The 19433-nt window shown below is 43.9% G+C and overlaps 1 protein-coding gene across 1 annotated transcript in view; it reads right to left on the reverse strand.

Moving 5' to 3' along the window:
• The window catches only part of LEO1 (LEO1 homolog, Paf1/RNA polymerase II complex component), a 70253-nt gene extending 54745 nt beyond the window's left edge, over positions 1–15508 (reverse strand). The window contains exon 1 of the mRNA XM_042475048.1: positions 15393–15508. Coding sequence (XP_042330982.1) covers positions 15393–15450 — 58 coding nt within the window. The 5' untranslated portion in view covers positions 15451–15508. The remainder of the gene's footprint in view (positions 1–15392) is intronic.
• Positions 15509–19433: the final 3925 nt, after the last annotated feature.

Here is a 19433-nt window from a genome sequence, read left to right on the forward strand (position 1 = left end):
CTGGGTCACTGGATCATAGCGTTATTTCAAGCTTGGAGGTACAATATACATCATTCTTAGTGGCGGTCATTGGAACATGCGCATGATCAGGGCTGGGAATCAGGTGAAAACAGGGATTGGAGACGAGTGACTTCATCCTGGTGTGTGCGTGTGATCAGGAATACTGGTAAGATACGATGTTGCGAGAATGAGGCTACGATATGGGTAATAGCTGGATTTATCGCAAGCAAGAGGGGGTTAATATTCATATTTTATATCGAATTTCTATATTAAGAGAGCACGACACAAATTACAATCAATACGCAGTGAGATCAATCACATCGGGGAATAATCTGTCGCTTACGAACATGTTCTGCTAAAACAAAGAAAAAATATGCAGGAGGAAATAGAGGAACACAAAGGATCTGGAGGAGGAATCACGAGATAATACATACCACAGTAAAGCCTACTCTTCCCATCACAGTAGGCATAGTACACTGGCTGCTGGTGATCAGTATTCCCAGTCTATGCTGTAATTGCTAACATTCTCCATGGGGCAATATCTCTGAATCCTAGCTCTAGCCATATGTCTACACCTTGCTTGTGTGTATTTACAAACGATATAGACTAACATCTTCTTATTATCTATGGTGACTGAGATAGCAAGACCACCGGAGCTAGCTCACCAGGAAAGTTCTCGGACTACCACAATGGAAAATAGATGAGTATATGAAAACCTAGAACGCTTATCATTGGTGATCAGCGTATAGTCACATCTTGAGTCATGCTGCACGTCAAGACACTGCCGCCATCGCTCAGAACTGTAGGCCTAATTCCTAGTTTAGTGCACATCATCCCTAGCATGAGGCAATTGAATCACCAAATAGAAACTAGAACGTCATTTATATCCTCTAGTTGATCATTACAATAACAGGTAAGACCAGCAAGCATGTTCGTCTAACCATGGAGGGGGAAGGTAGGAGTGTGCTGAAATTGTGGGTCTTCCTGGTACTATGATTTATTACATTTCTTGCATGCTTTTCCTTCCAAAAGACAAACAAACAAACAAAAACCCCCATTACTGCAGCTTACAGTTAATAAGAAAAGTCAGTAACAGTTGAGAACCTAATTCATGCTTTCGTAATGTAATTGCACAAACACAGGCGACAAAATGGTTATTCAAGCTGCTAGCTCTTCTACTGAGCATCGAAATACATGACACTATATTTAAAGTGTGCTATCCTTAATGCTACACTCACTGCGTATGAGTCAAATCGCAATAGTGCTGTTCCGGGATAACAGTGGTACCCTGATTAAGGGCTTGATACAGGTCCAAGAATGTGCACTGACTGAGCTAGCTAGCACAGTGACTCCTCTGGGATTAGTCCCAAGCAGACCATCAAAAACCCACTGTGAATGGCGAGCACAGTGCAATGGGACCACCACCATCACGAATTGGGTGGCCTGTACAGAAACATGGAGATGTGGCCTGTATCGGGCATGACTATACCGTTTGACATTTCCAGAAGGAACGCTGCAGTTACTACATAACCAGTTGTTTTTACAAAAACCCTGATCAAAATGCACATGAAGTATAGTATTTATTGCTCTTATAGCCTACCTAGCTTTAATTTCTCCACGGAGCTAAACAAGGCAAAAAAACCCAAAATTCCAGATAATAACGTAAGAACCTGAGACGTCACTATAACTGCCATTCCTATTTTTTACTAACACAAGTCCATTATATCACACACTAACAGAACTGCAGCCACTTTATGACTTGAATATGGCCCATGTACTTACATACAAGGTGAGTTATTTTTTTGAACACTGACTTGCCCTGAAAGAACCTGTTCCCGTGTCTGATGAAGCAATGTATGTGGTCACCCTTGCAATGGTGCTTTGTAACACATCAAAGCACTGTCATTCGCCCAAGCAAGTGACATGCTTCAAAAAGAAGAAGGATGGTTACTGTATAGAGCCGACAGACAAAAACAATTTTCTTTACTTAGAAATATGAAGCAGCAACTAGTAAAACTCAATCAAGTCTTCAAGTGGGCCTTGAAACCAATGTTCCAGGAACATCTGATACCAACTTTTTACTCTATCATTAGCGCACACCGTGAATGTCCTCTCCACCAATGCGCGCAGTTTCCCCCTTCCTCTGGTCTAGTCCAAGCTGGGAAAATACTTATTTCTTGGAGTCACAACCCATCCCATAATCTCACTAGTAAAAGACACTAGAAGGCAATGAGAATCTTGAGTTGGAAGGGACCACAAAGGCCATCTAACTTACACACAACCATGCAGAATACATAGAGACTAAAGCACGATCATGGAAGAAGGAGCATCTAACCTCTTTTAGAAGGCATTCTAAAAATGGAAAGTCGAATGCCCCTTTGGAGGCCATGCCATGTATGATCCACTAGTCGATAAAGCTTCTTACAGTGAAGAAATTCGGGATCTGGCCACGTGGTCCTACGAAATGGCCTCCATTCTGTGAGCTGATTCAGAAAAGTAACTCACAACGACCTCTTGGCAGACAGATTTACATACTATAAAGAGCCAGGAAAGCATCTCCTTTAAGTGAATGAAACTGTAACTTGATACAGTTTCTTACAAACAGGACATTTGCGCAGAAGGGAAAAGAAACTTTGTCTCTACCCTCAGAGCAGATCACAGCAATTGCCTTTTTTAGCTTACCCTAATAATGGACAATAAAATGTCGCATGGTGTAGCTTAACACTACATGCCAAATAATTAACGACCTAACCAAGCACAAAACTTAGAATGTATTGTTATTCAAAGGGCAAGAATCTACTCACCCCAATCAGCATGGCCGTGGCATGGACAGCTCAAGGGCTTTGAGAGGTTGCAACTGCCAAAAAAGTAAGTTTCTAAGCAAAGGGCCTAATGTGGCACCTTACAAATACACTGCAGAAGCATGCATTGTGGTATAACAAGGACAGGCCAAACAATGACTAATCACAAACCCTACCTCCCATCAGCCACTTGACTATCCGTGCATTGCTTTGCAAAGAACCTCGCTTCGCCCGATTCAATCATCTCTGGGTGGCGAGTTCTCTCCAGCGTATCCTGTGTTCTACATCTCTACATGTCCATACATAGCAAGTTACCAAATTAGATACATATTTGAGAATAAAATTGCTAGCTGGATTTGTGCAAGGCATGGGGTAGAACGTTAGAATTGTGCAAACGGACGCATGAATAATTTGTCAGACTATTGGTTAAGTTCATATTATACAATATTACAAATCATGCAGGGCAAACTGCCAATGTGGCGCGTGGCTAGTGAATCATCTGCACAAACAAAAAAAAAAAGAGAGAAAAAGAGAAAGAAACAAAGGCCAAAAAAGAAAAAAAAAGAGGAAAAAAAAAAGCAGGGGCCATGAGACAGAAAGGGAGCCTAGAAAAACTGGGAGAGATAGAACACGTCCCTAAGGTCGCTAAGTCCCATCTGAATGCAGCATCAAACATGAAAAGAAATGCAAACTGATTTACTGTTGTCTTTCTCAGAGTCTCTCTGTCAGTAACCTGTCTATACTCGGAAGATAAATCAGTGTTTCAAAACGTAAACCTCTGAGAGTGGTGGATCACCAGTTCATTTTTCCCGTCTGCCAGAGAACAGTCAAATAATTACTTGGGCACTATTGAGCTACAACTGTTGGTATATCTGTTGCTATTCCTAGCAAACCTGCATGGACCAACAGCCAAGGGTCTTGCGAACGCACCATTCCAGCCTTTGACCACCGTTTGAGTAGCACTGAATATAAGCGAGGAAGATCTCAAAACTGGATGTGATCTCAATAATAACAATGGTGCATGTGTACACAGACAACCCCTTACGTTCTGGAGGAACAAGATTTCAAATCAATACCTTCAGTTTTTAACCTGTCTGCTGCGCCTTCTTCAATCAAGCAATCTCCTCATCTTCAAAGTCATCTTCATAATACTGAGGATCAAAAGGTCTGGCAAATAAAATCAGAAATGTTAAGACAGCAGCTCTGCATACCAGGCCAAAGACTCTATCTCATCCAGCACCCCATTTTCTACAGTGGCCAATTCTCATGCCTCAGGAGAAGCCAACAGAGCAGGACTTAGACATTAGTCTTCTTGGTCATTGTTTAGCAAGAACGCAATAGTCCTGTTACAAGATCATGTCCATTAGTTGCAAGCATGTCTGCAAAGGTGGAGAAGGAGCACACAAAGAGGTGGGCATGTATGAACTGTTCTCCTCTGTTAGCTAACTGATTCTAAGATCTGCCTCCTCGCCTTGTGTGGGGAGGGGTGACGCTCTGAAGTGGTAAAGCAACTCAAATAAGGGGGGTCTACTGCCTGTTATTAGAAAAGCATCACCTAGGATCAGGGCTAAGCACTTGATCCATCAGAGTATCATTCTACTCGACAGCAAATCAAGACTATTACTTCCACAATACAGTCTTATCCTCCATAGAATCTTTCTAACTTTTACTACTCCTCCCTCTAAATATTTAAGTTGGAATCCACACTCATTATCTTGTGAGGATCCGCACAGGAAGGGTGGGGCAAGTCCAGGAGTCAGGCTCCCAACTCACTTGGAGAACCGTTCCAAGCCCCATATTTCTGTAGGCAGTAGTGGGTGGGGGTGGTGGGGGGGAATGAAATTGTTGCTTTTCAAAAGTTTGCGGTTTGCGTCCCCAGGGCATCTGTGACAAGTGGGAAGTGTGCTTCCGGAAGGATTCTTGAAAGCTTGTTTTGAAAGGAAAATGGCCAATGGGGTGTTGGGTGTTACTGCTTTTGTCCATAATAGATGGTTGGAGAACAGATAGCGTGGGCTCACACACATTCACATAAGTGTCCATCGTTGCAACAGGGCAATAGTTTACCAGACAAATGGTCCATGTGATGCAAAACTGTTTTTAATGAAAAAGATATCAATAGGTCTGCCTTGTCATTAATTTTTCTATGGCTGGTGGGAATGGTGTTTCCCCATGAAGTAAAAAGGCTAAAGCGGGTGGAAGTACTGATAGAGAAAGGTTCTCTCAAGTTTACTTTTTCACACAAAATGTAGAGTGGCATATGGTTCACATCTTCCTCTCTTTATATCTATTGGGCAAGAAAGAATGCAAATTTTCTCCATTAGAAAAAACGTGGATAATCCTTTGTATCAGACAACCTCTGTCCAAAAGTTCTCTCAAAATGAGTTTCCCTGGCTTAATTTTATTTATGGACGACTGATTTAACACTGCAAGCAACTGCCGATCATGTATGAAAAGTGATTGTTCGGTTGCCTCGTAAAAGATCAGTTCTGATTACAACTAGAATCTGTGCACTCTTTCCCCCCCCCCCCCCAACATCTGATTCATTCTCTCTATATCTTGATAGCTCTCCTTACGGGAATGATAGATCAATTGAAACTACAACAACGCCCACAATCCCCAGCGCAGAACTAATGGTTAGAATGTGAAACAACTGAAGCTTGAGCCTGCCGCCCCACCCAAAAATACCCGACCCACGAAAGGGCCAACTAAAGTTGCTACTATAATTTTTTTCATCACGGAAACGAGAGAGGTTTATACTTTCAGGTTTGGGCATTGATACCTTGGGGTCCCCCCCCCTTACCTGGGTTCCACACTGGAGGAAAATTGGGAACTTCACAAAGTAAAATCATTTCCCAATCTGTATTTCTTTTGGGAAATTTCCCTACTTCTAGTCGTGTGTTTCGGGAATAGGTTCCTCCTCCTTCCTCCTCCAGCTGATCCTCATTCAGATCCATTTTCAACCTAATGAATTAGAGACAAAAAGTAAACGATGTGCATGTTGGTTGGCCCATAAAAGGTAGCAGATTGTTTCAGATGTTTTTGATTTTGCGATACGGCCAACACACTACACCTAATGCTTTTGTGGATTTTTCAAGATACCGATTTTACCACAAAGGGAAGAGAGAGCCATTGAACGGGGACGTTGCCATCGGAGCTTCTTGCCTCAACAAAGGTAAATGCAGTTTTTTCCTGAGATGGGCACGGAATTGGCAATGCTTTACACCAGCACCATCTAAAGTTTTTCCAGAATGCAAAACTAAGACGTTCGTGAGAAATTCCCAGTGGTCTCTAGCCTACAAAGGAGCCGGTGGGCTTCACAAAAAAAGGAAACAGGCCTAGATTCCAGGAAACAACGTTCAGTGAATTGCAAATGACTTAAATTTCCTTGACTTTAAAAAGCTACAGTGACCACATGGCCAAAAAGGGTGAGGTACCAACATGGCAGATAGCCTCCCTAACCAACGGAAGTAAGACCAGAGACAGAAAAATGCAGGCCCATGACTAAAATGTTCAATTGTTCTTCCTGTTTGCCTGATGAAGAAGCCACGGGACTTCAAAAGCTTGCAAAATGTAATTGTGATTTTGGTAGGCCCAATAAAGGTGAAAGCACTTTTGGATTAATGATATAAGGAATAGGAAGACCCTCCATGATTGTTCTGTAACTTTCCTTAAGAACGCTTATGTATGTAAGTAAACACACTCATGTATAAGAATATATTGTTTGCTCTTCCCTCCTCACCCCTTCTTCTTTCTCTCCTATGTGTTTTTTACAATCATAAGCCTCCTGCAGGCAAGGATTCTATTATGGGGCAGACACAGGCTGACTGGTGAAATGCTCTGTGGCAAATCTTTTTTTGGCTGAAGAGTGAAGTAATGTTTTATAAATAATTATTCTTAGCTTACAATGGTATGCACGAATAACAGTGAAAATTTTCTAAGACAAAAGGGAAAGAGATGATGTCTTGCAACAGACTTTTAGCACATGAACTTTACAGGGAAGGCAATCTTAGTTTTTTTCTCATTTAGAGAGGATGCAATTAATAAAGTGAACAGTCTGCCTTTGGTATTAAGAAAATGACATAGAAGTGGTAGTAGGATGGCAAAAGAAAACAAAGTAGGCAATTCCGCTGCCAAGTCACTAGGCTTCTATTCCTGCCATGGGAATAAGTGAACTCTTCTTTTGTAACCGTGGAAGCGAACAGGTTTTAGCCACAGAGAGACAGAGTAACTTGTCATTCCTTTGACCATCTCTCACTTGCTTGGTATAAGTTTGCCCCCACAAATTTCTTTCTGACTTTCTGATCACCTGTGGCAACCAAATATGGTTAAATCCAGATGCATCTGTAGTCAGAAGAAGATGAGTCTTATAGCTTGATTTCCACGGACATTTACTTGAAGATTCTGCTGAATCCAAAGATTCTCACTTGCTCCCAAACAAGGTGCCATGGGAGGGACCCAAGAAGAAGGAAATGCTGTACCTTGTGCTATGCATTCCCTTAGCTAAACATACATAGTGACTAATGCTCAAAAGGGATAGCTCTACGTTTAGGCAGGGCCGAGGCCAAAACAGATGGGCCAAAGGAGTGGCTTCAGTCAACTTTGGGTCTGGCGTTTACATGATGCCATTCCCCTCCAAAGTGACCTGGAACCACTCTGAGGCTGTCAAAGACAGCCTGAAGCCGCCCCACAAAAGGAGCTGTTTAAAAACTGACGCCTGACAGTGGCCCGGGTGGTGGTGGCCCACTTTTGGAAGTGGGCGGTGGGGGGCACCGAGTCCTGGCTCCAGCACAGCCGCGGCGGCTCTTCGGGGCCATCGGCGTTGTCCGAGACAACCACTTCAGGTGATGTTAGAGGGCTGGAGCACAACTTCGAGTCCCAAGTATTTCCCTCTCAGAGGACGACGGTGCAGTCACATGTGAGTCCTCTTATCATCTCAATAGGCTGCACTCAGAGTTTGGGACTTGGTCAGACGTAAGATACAGGGGTACCCCCGGGTACGAATGAATTCGGTCCCCGCCGCTTCGGTACCCAAAAGCTTTCGCAGCCGAAAGCCAGAGGGCGCTAATAGCGAAGGGATTTCGGCGAAAAGCGCCGAAAAGCACCAAAATTTTTTCGTAACCCGAAATAACCTCGTAACCCGAACAGTGTTTTTTCAATGGATTGTTCGTACCGGAATTTCGTAGGTGCGCATTCGTACCGGGTACCATTTTTGGTCGCAGGTAATCTTTGGTCAGTAACCCTTCGTGATGGATCAGGAGTACTCCAGCACTTGTTTTTCATTAATCAAGAAATCGATTAAAGGGATCTATCAAAACCTTCAAAGTCACAGTCACTTGAGTACAAGGGTAATCTCATACAGAGTTGATACTACTAACAGACGAGCATCAGACTTAAGAGTCACGTTAAACTAGCTGCAAGTACTTCAATAGGCTGCCCAGGAGTTGGAGTTGTCTCCCGATCACGTCCCTGAATAGTCTCTCCCCTCCAAAAAGATCCAGGCCCTGTTATCTTGCCGGCGAAAGAACAAGACCAGCATATACTTTGACTGCAGGATCATAGGTTATTTAGGAAGGGGACAGCCATAGTGATTTCAAAAAGACCTTATGAAGAACATTAACAGCATTAAGGGTATGAGCTATTATAACAATACACAAAAAAAAGAGAAATCAAAGACTAGATAGAGTAATGAGCAATGAGGGTCTGTGTCAAGTAAGACCAAGCGACAGCGAAAGTTTAGCTGTGTAACTGTGGGCTTGTTTCTCTCTTCTCATGTCTAATCTACTTACAGGTTTGTGAGGCTTAATATTGTGATTTGCGGCATTTATATTTGGTATTACAATTGGCAACCATGATGCAAAGTGGTACTGGGTCCTGATGGAAAAGGCAGTATAGTGGCGGCCGCACCATACAAGCTTTTCAGCTTGCTGAAGCGTGCGGCAAAAGGGAGAATGGTTCACAGGGGCCCACGATCCCCATTATATCCAATGGGCCAAGAGGCGCTTTTTTGCCTTACACAAGGGGGCGGCATGGAACGGGTCTGTGTAAAGTGGGCCGACGGTATGCCAGTCTCCACGATATAGCCTGAGAACCCCAGTAGACATGATCGGGCCCCTCCATTATCCAAACAACATGACTCTAGAGAGGGCTTAGGTAGAGACGAAAAACGCCGAGGAAGAAGAGGAGAACAAGAAATGTGTGGTGTACAGCCAGTGCACACACCAGGAGTCCAAACTAAATCAGCCAGGGCGCCAAAGATTTATAAACAACACAGTGCCAATCAATTGCAGCAGAAGGGGAGTGCCCACAGCGACATGGCAACAGCCGAGGCATTTTTGTGGAACCCAAGGGTTAAAGTGTTGTTCACAATATCCCTCAAAGCTTCTATGGGGCATAGGGTACGTTGTTGATATGTTAAGTATCTGCCTGGCCATACAGGTTTTGGGGAAGTCCTTTTTAAAACCATTCATTTAAAGGAAATTGGCGTCTTCCTTCATGTGTGTAAAAAAGCTCTTAGACCAAATGGGCCCATGAACCCCTTAGGGAGATCCCATGGGGAGGCTAAAGCAGCGTCCCAGACAGTTATTTTTCCCTGAGCTAGTGTTTGTTCGCTCTGAACCGTTCCTGTAAACGAGAAGCAGGTCATCAATGTTGCATTCAAACTGCCATGACACACGGCAGGTGGCTAAATTAAAATTCAGGGGACAAGGCATTACACAAGTTTTGGTGGCAACATTTTGTTTGGCTCCACTGGAGAACATTGGAGGAGCCTGTAAAGCAACCACTCTGCTTGGTTCAAAATGAGAAAGGGGCGGCTTACTTTTGTCTTCGCATCACTCTCCATTTCAGATTGATGCTTTTTGTTGCTTGCGCCATCTGTGGAACCATAGGGCACGTTCACTGCCCTTGGCAGCTCTGTGAAAAGAAAGCCAGATAGGGGCATCCAGGAATTCCGACAAAAGGTACCTGGCCTCACAGATGTTTTGGACGACGGTCTATGCGGGCTGGGGCTAATGGCAGCTGAATCCAATTTCTGGAAGGTACCGGTGCGATAGGGCTTGTCCTATATTGTACCTTTAATAGATAGTTACACAATGTATTTTATTACTTGAGAAGTTATCCTGCTCTACGTAAAAGCAGCTGACAAAGAGAAGATGTTCAATCCCACCGTGTCACATTAATAGATAGCTGATCAGCGTTCCATGCCCCCCCACAGCTAATCTATTCACGAGGAGCATCCCATGAGAATAAGTGACTCACAATATCTCAGTTTTGGTTTTTGCCATAACTAGGCTGCACGACATGCAAAAATCCAGTGTGACACCACTGTACTGCCATGGGCTGGGAATGGTAGTTTTATGAGACATTTAGTGCTCGGTCAGAGAGCTCTGGTGCCAAAACAAACTACAACCCAGAATTGCAGCACTGAGCAGGAAGTTAACTGATGTCACTGATTTGTCCTGCAGTGCATGCAGCTTGCGCAGAAAAAACAAACTGAAGATATCATAACGCATCAGGTTGTAAAACAACAAAAATATAATCGCAGTGACATGAAACCCTATGAATTTCCATCGAAACTGTCCATGTCAGTGATCATGGTAGCCTTATATAACGGGGAGGAAGAAAACTGTATAATTTAGTGTAACTAGGTAGGTATCTTGGGCACTAGAGCACCTCTTGGAACCAGTTGTGCGAATGGTCAGTTGGTGGGGAATAACACAACAACAAAACAACAACAACTCTTACCTGCTCTCCCCATCGATTGCGGGGGAACAACACAATTAGCAGAAACATAATCGTAAAACACATCAGTTAAAATTGGGGTAATGGTGAACTTATTTGATGAAAGCACTGCTCAAGCTCATCGAGATATTTTTGGTTGATGTGAGATTCTTTTAGTAAGTAGAATATGTGTTAGGACATAATACATCCCCCAAACAGCAAATGCAGTTTGCAAGAAACACTTTAAAATGGTAACTGATATAAGACGAATTGAGACCATCAAAACAAATCTTGTGAGATTAATTCTTGAAAGAGTTTATTGAAGTTAAAATCAAAGAGACTGGAACATCTCTCTAAAAATAAAATCAGAGTTCCTCATCTAGTCTCTTACCTCCTACCTGAGGAAAAGCGAATCGCATCCTGATTTGGTTAAATGTGCCATCCAAATCTGGAAAGCTCCTGCTTCACTGGCTTCCAGGCCTATTTCTGGGTGCAATCAAGGACTGATTTTGACCCGTAAAGCCCAAACTTGGTCTCGTGTTGGAAGAAAGGCAGGATAAAAATATATAAGTCTGTTGTTCAAAAGCTAGGATCCTCAACTCAAGAGTTCTCCAACTACTGTGACTGAAATGCTACAGCTTTTCTCTCTCATCAACAAAGTATTAATTATTAATTATTATTAAGAGCTTTATTATATAGTGCTATAAGATTTACACAGCACTGTACATAAAATCATAAAGTAAAGCTGAAACCCTTGGAAGACACTGTTGGTCAGGGTGGGCAAAACTGTGCAAGGCTGTTGCACACACGGCAGAATAATGCAATTGACAGTGCTTTAGGCCATGGCTCCAACAATGGAATCCTGGAAGTTGTAGTTTGTTGTAGACCAGAACTGTCTGAAAAGAAAGGGTAATAGCTCACAAGGTACAAATCGCAGAATTTCAAAGCATTCCACTATGGCATTTAAAGCAGTTTCAAACTGCATTAATTCCTCAGTGTAGATACAGTCCTAGATAGACAAATATCTGATCAAGGACCCGCTCACACGAAACATTACTGTGAGGCAATTCCACTTTATCAGCTATGGCTGCATCCTGTAGAATCCTAGGATCTGTAGTTTGGATTAGAGCTCTTGGGCTGAGATTTCAAATACTTCAGGAACTACCTACAGGAGTTTACAGATGAACCAGGCGGTTAAAATACTATCAAAGTGATATAATTGGGAAAGGGCCCCAAACTGGAATTATTCATATTCCAACTTGACCAAATGTCCCATGGCCATGCTACACTGGGCATTGCTCAGTGAGCCATGCTAAACTGCAAATTCTCTCTCACACACTGTGTAACTGTGATGCTGTCTAGAAAGAAATGTTCCTGGGGAGAGGGGGCTGTGGACTCTTTATGTGCCTCTCTTCCCCATATTGATAGGAAAGGGGGCTGGGTAGGCTAACTAAAGCAAGCAAAGGCTGATGGTGTGTTAGTCACTACTTCTAAGATTCGACCTTTTTCATGCTGAGAACACCGGTAAGAGTGATGCCCAGAATGTGCATCCTCGCGGTGACCTAGCAACAGCTCCAAACCTGATCCACTCCACTGCAGCGCAAAGCCAGCATTTCAGTGGGGAACTTGCACACATTCACAAGGGAACTCTGGAACGCCTCCTGGGCCCCAACCAACTTAATCCACACGCCTTAGCCTGGACAACAGTCTGACCTGTATAGGACGGGCCTATGTGATATTCAGCTCTTGTCACTGAAGTTATTGTACATAAATTTGTCAGGATGACCAGAAAAACATACATACTGGCTAAGCTTTCCCCAGCCCATTCCTTCAGATAGGTTGGGAATAGACATCCAATAATCCACGGGAACCAGGGAATGGTGGGGAGTTGCCATCAGCAGCAATCAGCAAGGTGCTGGGTTTGAGAAAGCTAGGTTATCATTTATACTTTCAAATTTGCCGTACCAGATTTATGTTCATGTTCCCCCCTCATCCTCTGAAGCCTGTGCTCATCTTGCAGAATGCTGGGGTCTCCTCTACCGCTGAGTTTCTGCATCTTTGCCTCATCAGAATGCTGGGCCTTTTCATCACGTCATGCATCATCATCTCTGAATTTTGACGTCGTCTTCATCCGAATTCCGGGGTCTTTCATCTTCATCTGAATTCTGTAGCTTGTTCCTCGTCAGAGACCTGTGGCCTCCCTCCTCATCTGAAATGTGCATTTCTCCTCCCTCATCAGAATTTTTGCAGCCTCTCTTTACTGTCTGAAATGGGAGCTCTCTCCTCATCATCAAGTTCCTCTTCATCACTGAATGTTGCAGTCGCTCTTCGTCTTCAGAGTTCTGGGCTTTTATGTACGGCGATTGATCGCTTTTGTCTTCCCTTCCCCATTTCTCATCTTCCGAGTGGGCTTTCCAGATCCTTCTACCTCTGAGTGATGGCTGCCCATCCGCCGACCTGTGGTCCTCACTTCTCATCATCATGACCAGCTTCTGACCACTGGGGCTGGTCAACATCGATGTGTTCATAATCCTCAGCTCAGAGTTGTCCTGAGCCTTCAGAGTGATTGTAGATCTTCCTGATCGGTTGTCACTACCACTATGATGAGAAGCCCATCATCCTGCACTGTCTTCAAACAAAGATAATTCTTTATATACTGGTTTCATCAAAGCCTCCCCGATCGCTTCTCTTTCGCTCTCACTAGCAGAAATTACTAACGTAACCAGCATCGTCCTGATCAGAATCCGACTCGGAGAGCAGAATCAGATCTGTCAAGCAAAACAAAATATAAAACACACAATATTAACGAGGGGAAGAAAATCAAGTTTACAATCAAATAATGAAAATATCTTACTGATTCTGTGTTTCACTCTGAGTAAAGGAAATCAGCAGACCAATCAAACAATTTGTTTACTTAATTGCGAATGTCAATGCCTTATAACAATTTGGATTACAGTACAATAGAGAAAGAAAGGAACGGTGAATGAAAATGCGCAAAGCGTTGAAAGCATTATTTACAAGATACCTGTTTGGAAGTAGAGGTTGTTTAAAGAGTAAACTTGTAATCAGTGGTTCACTTAGCACCTATACTCAAAGTAGAATCTGCCTCCGTAATATCAAGCCGTGAATATTATCCAAGCTATCCTCCACAAATGCTGAGCACAGCTTTCTATAAGACACACATGCCAGCAAAAATAAGACATGGATGAAGATTTCTGTGGTTACTATGGGCTAGTGACTTCAGTATTCACGGCTGCAACAAACTGCCTGACAAGATGTACATGGTCCACAGTGTTCTGTTGGTTTTGTGGGGCAGTTTTTGCAAATGTAGCAAATGACTTTTTTTAAAGGTGAGAAAACAATCTCACTGCCCATTTTGGGGGATCCGTGGAATATCTGATTGTAAACACAGAGACTACTACTGAAAGGAAGAGACTACTTGGCAGTAGCGCCAGCCTCATGGATAGCAGAACTGGCCGTATGATTCCACTATCAGATTTCAAAGGGCAAAGGCAGGCATTCAGACCAGGACAGGGAAGATCTGGATACGGAGAATACGTTTGTGGTTTAACAATGAAGAGTGCAAAGAGTTCCCCACAATCAGACAGCAGAGCTGTCTTGGGACAATCTGCTCCTTCAGCTTAATAATAGAGAGAGCACTGTTCCCTACAGTCGGACATGACTAGACAACCTTGTCAAAGGGAAACCTTTAGCTTACTAGAAGTACTAAGCCGAGCAGGTGCATAAAGGCTTAAATCTTCAACCAGCCATGAAACTCAGTGTCACTGGACAAGTGCCTCTTCCTTATCCTAACTGTGTTCTAACAGTAATATAGCTGCCCCTCTTTTTTGTGGGGGATCCGTTCCAGAACCCACCCACCCCCGTGAAATGGAAATCAGCCAATCTAAGCCCTATTATTGGCTTGGATGGGAACGCGCAGGGGCACGCCAACAGGCACCGAGCGCCAATTTGAAAGCCCTCCCGTTGCCCCTCGTGAGTAAGCGAGGGGCGCAGATTCAGAGTCTGCACAAATGGAGGGATGGCTGTACAAACAGAAGATTGTGCAGAGGGAGGTGGGGATGTTTTCAGGGCCTGGAGAAGAGAAGGGTTAAGAGGTGGTGTGATAGCCCTGTGAAGTATTTGAAGGGATGTCATATTGAGGAGGGACAAGCTGTGTTTTCTGCTGCTCTAGAGAACAGGACCTGGAACAATGGATGCAACTCCAGGAAAAGAGATGTCCACTTCAACATTAGGAGGAACCTCCTGAGAGTAGGGCTGTTCGCAGGTGGGATATATAATATCTGGAGTCTCCTTCTTAGAGGCCTTAAGGCAGAGGCTGGATGGCCATCTGTCAGGGAGGCTTTGATTTGGATTTCCTGCATGGCGAATGGGATTGGACTAGATGGCCCTTTTTGGGTCTCTTCCAACTCTAGGATTCTATGCCGAGTGGCAAATTGACTTACTTAGGTCCAAAACACACGGCAGAAATAATCCAGTTCGAGACCGCTTTAACTGCCCGGCTCAGTGCTAGGGAATCCTGGATTGAAGTCTAGTGTGGCCACCAAGCTCTCCTCTCTCTCTGACAGAGAAAACTGAGGCTGCATCCACACTGGAGAGATAACCCGGTTTGGCACCGCTTTGACTCTTTGCCTGGCTCAAAAAGGCTATGGAATTCTGGGAGCTGACGTACGTTGAAGGGTCCGGAGTGGAGAAACTCCAACTCCCAGAATCCCATAGCCTTCTTTGAGCCAGGCAAAGGGTTAAAGCGGTGCCAAACCGGGTTATTTCTGCAGTGTGTCCTGGCCCTTGCTGGCTTATTTCATCTTTATTCCTGCGCATGCGCGAGCCAGGGACCCAAGGCCGCCGCGTTACCTTTCTGTTCTGGCTCGGTGTCGGCATCGCTGCCGAAAAGCTCCTCCATGTCCGCCATCCTTCAGGCAGAACCCGGAAGAGCCCCCCCACGCCAGACCGGAAGCGGGCGCCTTCTCTGTGACGCAAACAACCCGCGACTGTAAGCGGGGAAGGACTGCGCATGGGCGGGGTGGAGTGGGTTAGAAGAGCCGCCATTGGAGGAGGAGAAAAGGAACATAGATATAAAAAAGTATAGAGTGACATGGGGGGGGAAAAGGCGTGAAAATGAGGGAAAAGGGAAAGGACTTAAAGGCAGACTAACTGGCTTGTATTTTATTGCCTGGGAATAAACCCAAGAGAACACACTGCAGAAATAACCCAGTTTGAGGCTGCTTTTACTGGCCCTAAGGAATGCTGAGAGTTGTAGTTTTGTGAGACATTGAGCCTTCCCTGCAGAGAGTTCTGGTGCCACAGTAAACTACAGTTCCCAAGATTCCCTTGCACTGAGATCTCAAAATGGATTGTTATTTCTGCAGTGTGTTTTGGAGCTAAATGTCACACACTACACTCTTATTATAGCATTATCATCCCACTTTGACTGCTATGGCTGCCTCCTGTGGAATTCTGGGGGTTGTAGTCCAGTGAGGGCCAAGGGCTCTCTGGATGGGAATTCTAATTCTCTCCCACAAATTGCAAATGAGAGCCAGCCTGGTGTAGTGGTTTGAGTGTTAGATTGTCTCTGGAGGCCAAGGTTCGAATCCTTGCTCAGTCATGGAAACCCAATGAGTGTCCTTGGGCAAGTCACACTCTCTCAGCCCCAGGAGAAGGCAATGGGAAACTTACTTTGAAGAAATCTTGCCAAGAAACCCCCATGTTAGGTCCGCAGCCGCCTTAGGGTCATCATAAGTTGAAAATGATTTGGAGCAACGACAAGACCAAGCAACCCTAGGATTCCACAAGAGGCGGCCATAGTAGTTAAAGTGGAACCATAGTGCCATAACAATGTAGTGTGTGATACTCTACCACTTTGAAAACTAACACAGAAAGCACACCAAGTTAGCTATGATTCACCACTTGCCTACATTACAGAATAGAAATAATGCAGTTTGGCCTCACTTTAACTGCCATGGCTCCATCCTACAGAATCCTGGGATGTGTAAAAACTACATGTCTCAGGATTCCATACCTGGACTCCTAGATCCCTTTCACACGTAGTTTCATTCAGCCAGGTGTGTCATCCATCCTATAGCTATGTGCATTTCACTTTCTGCCCTAAGTGCAGTACCTTAAATTTCTCCTTGTTGAATTTCATTTTGTTAGCTTTGGCCCCACTTTCTAGTCTATTCAGGTCGTTTTGAATTTTGATCCTGTCTTCTGGAGTATTAGCTATACCTCCTAATTTGGTGTCATCTGCAAATTTGATCAACTATGCCCCCAATTGCAGCTTTTACTTTTGCAAATTTGATTATTTAATGGATTTGAGCAATATGTCATTTCTAGGAATCTCTAGGTCCTCCCTCCAGTGTGACTCTGCTGGAGGTTGACCATAGAGTCATGAAGGAGGACACTTATCCAGGCATTTGTAGGTCCTCCAACAAAATTATAATACAATCGACCTCCATAGAACTGCACTGGAGGACTAAGAGGCGTCCATAGTAGTTAAAGTGGAACTATAGTGCCATAACAATGTGGGTGGGTGGGGGGTTAAATCTGTATTTCCCCCCATTTTCATGCTGATCCTACACCCCTAAACTCAGTGAATGTGGAAGGCCAACTGTACTATCAGTTCATCATAGTGCAAGATTTTGTAGACTACACCTATTTCATCAGATGTAAAAATCTGTCACGCGCTCGCATGGTCCAGTAGTTTGAGCGTTGGACTATGACGCTGGAAACCAGGGTTCAAATCCCCACTCAGCAATGGAAACCCAATGGGTAACCTTGGGCAAGTCACACTCTCTCAGCCTCAAAGGAAGGCAAGGGCAAACACCCTCTGAACAAATTCTGCCAAGAAAACTGTAATAGCTTTGCTTTAGGGTCACCATAAATCGGGAATGACTCGAAGGCACACAACAACATTTGTGCCCCACAGCCCCACCACTTCCACCAGGTTTCTGTACCTTTTATACCGAATGTATAAGGAAAATATATTCCTAGAAGCTCTTAAGCCTAACCAGTCAAAAGGTTGTCCGAGAAGAATTATTTCCAGAAGGAGACTTGCATCATTCTATTGCTGCAAAAACAGATCTTTGTAGCACTTTAAAAAGATTAACACATTTATTCTGGAATAATACAGTCTAGGAAACTGATATCACAATACATTAGTTCATCTTTTAAGGTGCTACAAGAAACTCTGTTGTTTTCCAGCAAAATTATGTAACCTGTCACAAGATATCAAGATGTTGTCTTGGAAATAATATACTGTACTTTGGAACACAGGAGACTGAACATCATGTACCTATCCGTCGCTGAATGAGTTTCAACACAAGTGACCTCTACAGCCTTCTCTATGAGTTGGCAAAAAACCAAAACCACATATACTCTAGGCTGAGCTGAGCATTGTGCTCATACAATTGATCAAAGCATGATTATTCCCCTGCAGATGTCAATGCAATAACTTAATCATATTTCTTAATCAGCAATTCCTAGGAAAACTTGCAGACAGATATGTTCTGTCATTATAATATCAGACAAATGGGAACTTAGGCCTGTTACAGAATGCCAAAATAAAGCTGCTTCGAGTCTCTTTGGAGGTATGCTATTTAAATGATGCATGGGTCCTAAGAATCCGGAAGCTGCACCAAAGCTGCACTCCAGTGCTTAGGAATGGAGTGTGGCTGTGGCGCTATCTCCGGACTCTTAGGACCCATGCATCATTTAAATAGCATACCTCCAAAGAGACTCGAAGCAGCTTTATTTTGGCAGACTGTAACAGGCCTTAGGAAACTGCCTTAAACTCCGTCAGATCACTGAGTCAACAATAGCTCTGCAGGTTTTCGGGTATGATTCTTTGCTACACTTACCTGGAGATCTCTGGTTAATTCTTGGTAGCCTCCCAAATACTAGCCAGATCGGACATTGCTTAGCAGCTCTTCTGTGCTTTGTCTGGCTGTCATTCCAGATCTCCCGAACTAGATGTCAGCCACAGATGATGGCAAAATGTCAGGAATAAACTCTTTTAGAACATGGCCACATAGCCCAAAAAACTCACAAAAAACTATGGATGCCAGCCATGAAAGCCTTCGACTTCAGTTCTTTTAGGGCTGAACACTGACATGCTACTGCTACAGGATAGGCTTTATTGGTGGTAAATGATACAGCAGATGGTACACATGAGTAGAGTATTCCAGCTCTTTTATTGATGGGGTTCAGTGTCCTCTTTGGTGCCTTTGGTACTACTGGGCCCTTAAACAACAGATTGTACCAAGACCACAGTTATCAGGTTCCCCATCTTTGGCTATGTGGCCCCTGGACAGGTGCGCACCCCCTCCAGAGTAGAGACAATGGAAAGTTGGATTCCCTAAGGGTTATATACTGCAAAGATGACTAAACTGAGGCTGTCGTACTTTGGACCTGTCATGAGATGGCATGATTGATTGGAAAAGACAAGAATGCTTGGTAAAGTGCCAGTCAGTCAGTCAAGAGGGAGACAGCACTAAGGATGGATTGAGTCCATCGAGGAAGCCATGGCTCTGAGTTTGCAAGGCCTCAGTTGATGATCCTGGTGGTCTCTCATGTACAGTCTCAACAAAAACTCAACTTCAAATAAAAAACACCACCACAACAGATACAGTGCAGATGCAAGCGAAGAAAACGTGTGACCCATTCCCTCCCCTCATTAGCTATGGGAACCATATAAGCAGGTTAGCAAGAGAGTAAAACTTCCTCTTTCCAGCTTTTCTATTTTCCCCCAGCCTCAAATTGCCAAACTACTGGGAAAAGTAACTAAGCAGCTCACTAATACAAATGTACTCTTCCTCTAGACTGGGCAGCTGTTAAATGTTTGGCCATGATGCTAACAAGGACTCCAAAACCCTTCTGTCTGGTGGCAAAGGCTCAACT

Source organism: Sceloporus undulatus, chromosome 6 (genome assembly GCF_019175285.1).
Source record: "Sceloporus undulatus isolate JIND9_A2432 ecotype Alabama chromosome 6, SceUnd_v1.1, whole genome shotgun sequence".
NCBI classification, from domain to species: Eukaryota; Metazoa; Chordata; class Lepidosauria; order Squamata; family Phrynosomatidae; genus Sceloporus; species Sceloporus undulatus.